The following is a 9,532-nucleotide window of genomic DNA, read 5'->3' on the forward strand; positions in this document are numbered from 1 at the left end:
GCTTGGTCTACATAAATTATGGTCTGTCTGGATTCAAAATTTTCTTGATTTTGAGGATTCCAAGCTTCTCTATTGAAACCATGATTCAATATGTTAGATATGGTGAGGTCTGGCTGTTTTAAATATAGAAGAAAGATGCTATTGCAATTGCACAAGAAGCTGTGGTGAGTTTACCTTAATCTCTAAGGGTTTGTTTTGGAGCTGGATTTTGGAGGGGAAAGAAGGAAAAGAGAAGGCTTGGGAGTCATCTCAGAAGGTATTCCATGACTTCCAAGCCTTCTTTTTCACTTCCTTCCTATCCAAAATCCAACTCCCAAACTAACCCTAAGGGCTTGTTTTGGAGTTGGATTTTGGAGGGGAATGAATGGAAAGAGAAGGCTTGGGAGCCATGAAATATACTTGTGAGATGATTCACAAGCTTCCACTTTTCCTTCATTCCTCTCCAAAATCTAACTCCCAAACAAGCCCTAAGAGTTCATTTTTTGAGTTGGGTTTTGGAGGAGAAAAGAAGGCTTCAAAGTCGTCTTACAACTGTATTTCATGACCTTCTCTTTTCATTCTTTCTTCTCCAACATTTAACTCGAAAACAAGCCTAAGACACTTACCTCCACCTCATATGTATAGGTGAAACTGTATTTTGTAATTTGAACTTTGGAGCGCTAAATATTAGAACATGTTTGGGGTTGATATCTTTTATCACAAAAGAGTGACTCTATATATCGCTGCTTGTAATTGACCATAAAAATAATTAATTATTAAAATTTTAATTTAAATAAAAAATTTCAACTATCACAATGAGTGACATACTACATGGGATAGTTTATAGGCAATTGATTTTATTGCATGTTGTATATTGTGGATGTTACTTTATTGACCCGACAAGTTGTGGAAAAGAAAGGGATGGGTTTGGGGATGTGTACGCTACTATCATGTTTTTATTTTATTTTCATAAACCTTTTCTAATTTAAGTGCTATTTTTATTTTTAGTTAATACATATTTACTATTTTGAAAGGGAAATAACAGAAGTATTTAAAATATAATTGACATTATTAATTATTGAAAATATATTAAATGAAAATTAAATAAAGAATAAACACCATTTATTATGAACTACATGTATTGCTTTCCTCATAAAAAATAAAAGTTATTATTATTTTTTTGGAATCAATAATGTTATTTTGTTAATTACACATGAGTGTTTTTGAAAATGTGTGTAAGATGATAAAAAATAGAAAATAAATAATTTGAGTTATTGTTGAAATAATGAATTAACACCTCCACATTTATTGGAAAAAGGAAGCATTTTCTATTATAAAAAGTTTTATTTTACCTAATTAATAATGAATTAATAACTCCAGAGTTAATGGCAAAAATTTAAGTTCTATTATACACATTCTTTTCATCTTTAATCCCCAAATTTAGTAATTCTCTAGTACAATTATTTATTCTAAATATATCACAATCAATCACATTTTTCATATCAATATTGGTTTTTTTACAATTTCTAATTCATACTCCTTATTAATTAATAATATTATGAAATAACTTTTATAAAACAGTAATTGATTAGTATAGAACATAAACAAATAATTTGGAGTGTTAATTACATCACACCCTTTTATAATATCTAGGGCAACCATAACAATTAACATGAGAGAGGTGACAGATTATTCTGTAAAACAGAAAAGAGATAAAAGTAAAATCATTAGATCTTATTAGTTTCAGTGTAAATATTTTCATGACTTTTAATCTTATAAATCGTTGTCATGTAACAAGAAATGATCCTAATATTTGTGTCAAATTCCATTAAAAAAACCAATAGCTAATGATGCAAAGGTCCAAAACCTGGTGAAGAAATAATGAGAAATACCTTAACATTGTTATATTTTTTTATAATATTATTAAATTATTTACCATTAATTTTAATTATTATTAAATTTTAAATAAAATTAATAATACAAATGAATAATAAAATAAATAGTAAAGAAAATTGTTGGCCAGCTTCAAGTGGGTTAAGGACACTTACAACTCCTCTGAACTGGAACCAGCATCCAGTGGAAACTTGTCAATACCTTATCCACAAACTCATTTCCTGTTTTTGATAAGACACCACAAAGTCCAAACAAAACCCAATGGAAGAAAAATGCTAAAAGCACAACAAAAACATAACAAAATTCTAAGCATAGTTTATTAGCATCAAAACATGTCTATGGCATCTTCAATCCCATGCATCAAAATTCCAACATGTTCCTCTTCTCCATCTTCCACATCTTCATCAACTTCATCCTATTCTTTCAGGTTTTCTTCCTTCAAGATTCATAGTGTTACTATAAGGAACTCTAAGGCTGAAGGGCCTATAAGAAGACCAGTGGCTCCTCCAGTGAGAGAATCATCTTCTAGTTCCTCTCAGCCTCTGAAGCCAACTCCTCCTACAATTGTTCCTACCCCACAGAAACCATCTGGTGTTGTTGTTGAGGGTGGTAAGAATGTTATTACATTAGAGTTTCAGAGGCAAAAAGCTAAGGAGTTGCAGGAATATTTCAGGCAGAAGAAGCTTGAAGAAGAAGCAGAGAAGGGTCTTTTGTTTGGTTTCATTGGGAAAAATGAGATTAGCAATGGAAGGTAACATTTTTCTACTATTGGGTTTGGGAAGATAATAATTTTGGTGCACTTCTATATGTGGATTTATTTTAATTGTATCTTTGATTTGATTGTGAATACCTATTTTGTTGAATGATGGGGTGGTGTTCTATTTATCAGAATATTTGGTGAATCTTGAAGTTGACTTGGTTGTGGCAGCAGGCCAGGAAATTTAATGGGAATATTGCTCCCAATTCTTAACATTTTTGTTCTTTCCCCTCAACTTCAAGGGGTATTGCTTCCGAAGTTTTTATAATTATCTTGGTTCAATCAAATTGTGTGAGTGCATGTAAAATTGGAGCTCCAATAATGGAGAGGGAAACAAGCTGGCTATTTCTTTGCAAAATTGTGCCCAATTTCATACGTGGCAATTCCGCCAAGATCTCTTCTTTAGTTGGGGGACGAATCCACACGAATTGGAATTTTTGAGGAACCTATCGAGAGCGAATTGGATTTGGTTAGATAGTATGTGGTTGGTAAACAAGGGTCAGTTTTTTAGCAAGGTACAAAATGTATCATGAGAGTAATTTGAAATACCAAAAAAAAAACAGTAACATATATCGACATTTGTATCCTTTTTATTTAGAGTGAGATTACAAGTAGTCAAGGTTCACTAAACCCATAGTTTTAAATTGTGGTTATAGTTAAGATGCATGTATTGCATGATGGTCCAGTGCATGAGGCTCCCACCTAGTGGGTTCCGGGGCATGGTAGATGTATGCAGCCTTAAGTGATTTAAATCCATGACTTTTAGGTCACAAGGCAAGTAACCTTATCACTGTGTCAAGGCTCGCCCTTTCATGTTGTGTTTACTGCAATTGTGGGAAATACAGCCAAGGTGACAACAATTGCAGTTGTGGATTCTCCTACAATAGCATATTGCGGACACCAGCTAAACCCAACATATTGTTCTGCAAAAGCTTCACTCTAGTTTGATAATTTAGAGTAGATTGTAGTTATCCAAGACTGGCAGGAAACAAAAGGATTACATATTCAGATGCTAGAACTCTTGAATTGTAACTCTGTAACATGTGAACCTCACTCATTTGACAAGACTTATGAGAGGCATTGGTGGCAGTTAAATATCCAATCAGACTATGTTGTATCATTTTCCAAGCAAAGAGAAATAAAGGGAAACAAATTCCTATTGAAATCTTTAGGATTCTCTTGAGTCAATTTAATTTCATGTCTTGAGCTTTCTCCAACTCCTTTTGAAAGAAACATTATATGCATATCTCCTTAGGTTTCTTACATCTTTGTAAACAAGCTAACACATTAAACTCTACTGAATTTACAAGGAAAGATGACCAACCTTAAAACTGCTGTGGTTGCCGTAAATCCAACGAGAAAGAGAAATCAGTATCAATCTTTCAATTCTCCCCCTTATATTTTACATTTCTGTTATTATCTTTTCGTTTAAAATGGCAATGTGAAGAGTCTTTACCGCTATTCTGAATTTACATTAAAAAATATTGCGAATGATTTCGATAATAATCTATTGGAAATGCTTAGTTTTATACATTATAGCCTTTTGGTGACATGATGAAAATTCACATAAATTGATTAGTTTTATATGGATAGTAGATTTAATCATTTATCTGAACACTTGTCAGAGTGGAAACTCAGTGTAGCTAGCTCAGGTTCAAGGATGCATCTTAGGTGCTTATGTTTAATAGTTTTCTTTGTATAGAGAAAATACCGGTTACTCTTCTATTGAATCTGCATTTCTCATGCAAATTCTGCCATATTTGTCTTATTAATATGAACTTCTCTTTATACAGATGGGCAATGTTTGGTTTTGCTGTAGGGCTGCTAACAGAGTATGCAACAGGCTCTGACTTTGTTGATCAAGTAAAGATCCTTTTCTCGAATTTCGGGATACTCGATTTGGATTGAATACCTTAATATTACATACTGTTAATAGTCACTTGTTCCTCCTTGGTATAAACAATGGTCGAGTAATTTGTTTCATCTTTATTAATCGCAAAACGAGCATTTTTTTCATCTTGATGAAATAACAAGAATGTACTTTATCTTTTGCTTCTTGCTAGAGGGATAGAATTTTTTTAATGCATTACAGGTTGTAGTTAAGACAATTAAGCTGCAACTGTACACCTATTCTATGTAGAAACTGCATTGTTGATGGCCCAAACTAGGTGATTCTTGTTATCGAGGTAGTCAAAATCTCAATCCTACTCGGGATATTGCATGATCTTATGATCCTCCACCCCAGTCCTGACATGTAAATCGGCTGCAATGTTATTTTTTCACTTCAGTAGTGAATGATCTTGAAAGCTTGATGAATTTTAAACTAAAATAGACTTGCATTGGTTACCAAATTATTTGAGTTTGAAAAGATTTTTTTTTGAGTATAACTAAAGTCTACTCATCTTTTTTTGGTAAAAAACTAATTCCTTTTGACATGTATAATTGTTACTTTTAACAAGTGTTGTTCCAAAGAATTGAATTTTTGACCTTTTAGTCCATCTAAGGATGTAGTGAAGCTTTACGTTATATGTAGACTAACATCTTGTTGGTTTGTTGGTTGATTTTAAAATATTAAGATATGACAAGGTTTTGTAAGGTGACTGTGGATGAAGTTAATTGAAAAATAATAATTTTAGAGGCTTTTTTCCTTCCTCATGTGCCAATGGGTGACGAAAGGGTAAGGTTGAAGCTTTTGCTTCAAGCCACAAAAAAAAGCTAATTGCTAATATTCTCTCCTCACAAAAAAATACATCATTTTATTACTTTACACCCCCTCATACAAAAATATTGCTAATCTCTCCTAAAAAATATTAATTAAAAAATAAGTACCTTGGGGGTCGTTTTGATGAATGTTGAGCACTTGTGATAGATACCATCTTCAAGATAGTACCAAGTTTTTATTCATGATTGTTTACAATAAATTGTACCCATGGACATAGACCTTCATGAAAATCTTCAAATTAACTACTACATATATTGTAATAATGAATTGTATCTCTATGATTTAAAAATCATTTTCCATACAAATTCAATGGTCTATGATTATGTTTTGAAATAGTTTTTGGACTAGTGATCCAAACTTTACTTCAAAGTTCAAACCATAGTAGTCTGGAAGTTAATGTCTTCAAAGGGCCTTTGTATAACAGCCTAAATGCTTGTTAGGCTCCGAATGGTTCCTATTGTTAGAAAGCCAATATAATATGCCTTTATGACATTAAATATTAGGTCATATATGAATTATGTATAATTATAAAATATAATGATACAAAATAATATATTTCATCAGATTGTGGATAATTTATAGAGTTATCCTATGATAAACCATAATTAACAAATTTATATCTTCTAAGATATAATCATAACATATAAATCTATCTCAATATACCTAAATCTTGAAAACGTAAATAAAATATCATATGCATAAAAAAGACTTAAGGAGCAAGGAACCATACTATTTGTATGATCTCTCAACAATTATTGTAAATAAGAGGTCGTCTAAGCTCACTTAGTATACAATATTATAACACATTTGTTCAACAATTGATTTGTTCTCTTCAAGTTCAAGAAAGAACTACATAACCTTGATTTTTTTGCTCATTTAATAGCAAGTAGGAACAAAGATTAACCTTAGATAAACTAATGTTTTCTCCTGATTTAAACATACCTTAACAAATTTTAAATTATTTCCACTCTTTATTTTCCATATTTTGTAATTTTTAATTTGTTTATTTTATATATATTTTTCTCACCAATAAAGGGCACAAAAGTTGAGGAAGATTACATGATGCAAAAGAAATGAATTTGAAAATGATAATTAGTCTACCACTATTTGGTGAGCCAATATATTAGATAGCTAAAAGACACAAGTATCACTTGATCAACCTTATCTACTATTAGACTCTTTAAATATGAATGAAAATATTTTTATACATTTTTAATTTTTAATTAAAAAGCAAAAAAAAATGGACCTTTCAATTTTTTATAGTACCATGTGCTATAATTCGCGTCTATTATCGTACTCTGCAGTACTGTAGAGCATCTCAGCTCAATTATTAGACTCTACATCATACTCCACCCCGAAGTGGTAACGAGACTCTACCAAACTTCATCAAAGTAACTCACCCGACTCTACTAAGTTATTATTATGGTGTTCTTTCTTGTTAATGAACCGATTTTTTCTTTTAAAAAATGATTATCATATAGGTATAAGGTGGTTACTATAGTATCAATGTTTTGAGTTTTCTAGTATACCTCAAGTATATTGATATAGGATAAAAGATATAAGTGAAAGTGAAAGTTAATGTTTAAGTTCTAATCAAATAGAAAAGGTTGATGACATATTAAAGTTTTAAATTGGAATTGTGGTAACATTATATTTATCACAATTGTGAAAAAAAATATGAGAAAATGATCATGATACAAACTTACATATTAAAGACTTAAAGTGTACTAAGTCAAAACTTAAATATTAAAGATTTAAAGTCTACTATGTCAAACCTCTTTTGGAAAATAAGTAGTGCCTATACCATACCAAAATACAAAGAGTTTAGTAGCAATGCCAATTCTTGGAAACATGCCTACTAACCATGCTTGTTTAATGCAGTTGTAGTGAAATATGCAATTTTATCACTCTCCAAATGTGGTATGACATTAAATTATGGTCACACTAGGACAAAATACAACTGCATTTGGGTCATATTAGACCATATTAAATTAAAAAAGATTTTTTAATTACAACAATTTCACACTTACAATGATTGCAATTTGCAACATGATACCGCAAATGCAAATATCGAAATCACAAAGTAACCGCTACAGAAATTTAAAATATTGGAAAGAATATATACACAATAAGAAAACCTCTAGTAATTGAACAAGAAGGGAGATCTATTAGCCCACTTTTATTATAATGGTTGATCATTGGTCCAACACCATATATAGCTAATAATATATATCATCACCATTCACCAAACTTGTTCTTGATCCACTTGAAGCTATTACTTACACTTGTTTTGATCTTCCCCTCCACTGTGAGCACATTATACCCTTTGATTCTCTTCTTCCTCTTAATCTCTGGATCATTTGATGCACGAAATCCACTTCCCTTGTGACTTGGCCCATTGAAGTTGTATGAGTGTGATCTTTCTCTGTACACAAATTCAGTGTAAGAGCAAGAGCATTTAGGGAATGACTTACTTTGTTCCATGAAACAAACCCTTTCTTTGGTTTTTCACTGCATGAAACATGAAATATGTGTAATATGGGAGAAGCTGGTTATGTGGGTATTTAGAAGATGTGCAACATCATCATCATGATCCAGTGTGGTGGCACCCATGTGTGATGTTGGATAGCTGTAGTTTTAGTGTTGTGGGAATCATGAGGGTCATTGGGAATTGAGGCCTACTTGTAGGACAAGAATATGGATTCACATGGTAAAAAGATGGACCTACCCTTCTTAGTGGAGGGGCCAAGGACTAATAAGTTATTAGTGAGAAATCATATGTCCCCCAAAGATGTTATTCATGTCCTGGACCAATCAGATATTATTACATAAATAAGAAAAAAACTTTTAAAAACAAAATGTTACATTTTTATATGGATGCTATTTATTCTAAGAATAAGTTTCTTCACATCCTAGCAATCAATTCTAAAAAATCTAATAGTTTGAATTAGTGAGTATATCTAAACCATTAGATTTTCTTAGAATTGATGACTATGATGAAGTAAGTGAATTCTCACTTTTTTATATTATTTATTAAAATTTGATTGATTCAAAATAGGAAATAACATACATTTTCAAATTGTTGGGCAATAATATTTATAGTTTTAAATTATATTTATGATCATAATATTTTAGTTTTGAGATTTCAACATTAACACAACCACAATTACTATTGAACTAATTAATGATAATTAGAGGTTCGGAAACTTTAACTACATGCAATCACATTTATGTTATTTTTTTCTTTTTCATATATTAGGAACAAGTTGAGCAGACAAGATTATTACGGTTCATGCATTGTTTCATTATACTACGGTTCATGCATTGTTTGAGCAGACAAATCCTACTTGCTGTGTTTTGTAGTAGGAATATTTCTTTTCAAATTATTGTATGAGTCCAAAACCATACATTAATCATATTCTATTTCTATGATGAACAGATTATCCTCTTGTATTTGGTTTTCGAGTACTAAATTTAATATATTTTTGCGGGTGCAATGCATACATAGCTCTTCTAATTCTATAATTTTACTCAAATATGAAACCTTAACTATTTTTTGGGCATAATGAAGAATATTCTCTCACCTTATGAATAATGAATTAATCTTTTTTGTGATGTATGATTGTCCCTCTCAGTAAAACCTTAACTATTTAATACACTCAAAGTTATACATATATCATTGTTGTTTAAAAGAAATCAAACTCTATAATGTTTGGACCAAAAGTGACACACATTTATGTTGTTTGGTTCATAGAAATTTGTAGCAACCCATACAAGTAACTGAAATAAGCAACCACTGCTTTATGAAAAGCAAAAGCTCATTAATTGTGGGCCTAGGAGATTCATTGTTTGATGCAGAACAAATACTTGAAATTTACGCTAATCTTCTCCTTTGAGATGTATTATGGCACAAATAAAGCTATGCTATTATACATGATCTACCATACACACACATATGGGGATAATTTACCAAAATAATATCATTATTAGTTGTCTAAATGGACAAAATCTAATCAATCCCTTTCCTTGGAAACTTCTAGGTATATAACCTCCTAAAAAAGCTTCAATCCAAAGATAGAAAACTTGAGAATTAAAAAGCTTGTGATTTGTATACAAAAAGGAAGACAAAAAATTGTGAGATGCATGTGGACCCACATGTACGGAATCAAGAGTACCCGTAC

The 9,532-nt window shown here is 31.2% G+C and overlaps 1 protein-coding gene across 1 annotated transcript; it reads left to right on the top strand.

Moving 5' to 3' along the window:
• On the top strand, positions 2,046 to 4,680 carry LOC109355195 (light-harvesting complex-like protein OHP2, chloroplastic). The gene is made up of 2 exons (XM_019598202.1): positions 2,046 to 2,623; positions 4,423 to 4,680. The coding sequence occupies exons 1-2, from the start codon at positions 2,205 to 2,207 to the stop codon at positions 4,535 to 4,537; spliced, it is 534 nt and encodes a 177-aa protein (XP_019453747.1). The 5' UTR covers positions 2,046 to 2,204; the 3' UTR covers positions 4,538 to 4,680.

Source organism: Lupinus angustifolius, chromosome LG08 (genome assembly GCF_001865875.1).
Source record: "Lupinus angustifolius cultivar Tanjil chromosome LG08, LupAngTanjil_v1.0, whole genome shotgun sequence".
Lineage (NCBI taxonomy): Eukaryota > Viridiplantae > Streptophyta > Magnoliopsida > Fabales > Fabaceae > Lupinus > Lupinus angustifolius.

Coding starts and splice junctions, on each gene's coding strand:
- LOC109355195 (XM_019598202.1), top strand. CDS start 2,205: ATGTCTATGGCATCTTCAATCCCATGCATCAAAATTCCAACATGTTCC. Junction 2,624..4,422: donor AATGAGATTAGCAATGGAAG/GTAACATTTTTC, acceptor CTCTTTATACAG/ATGGGCAATGTTTGGTTTTG.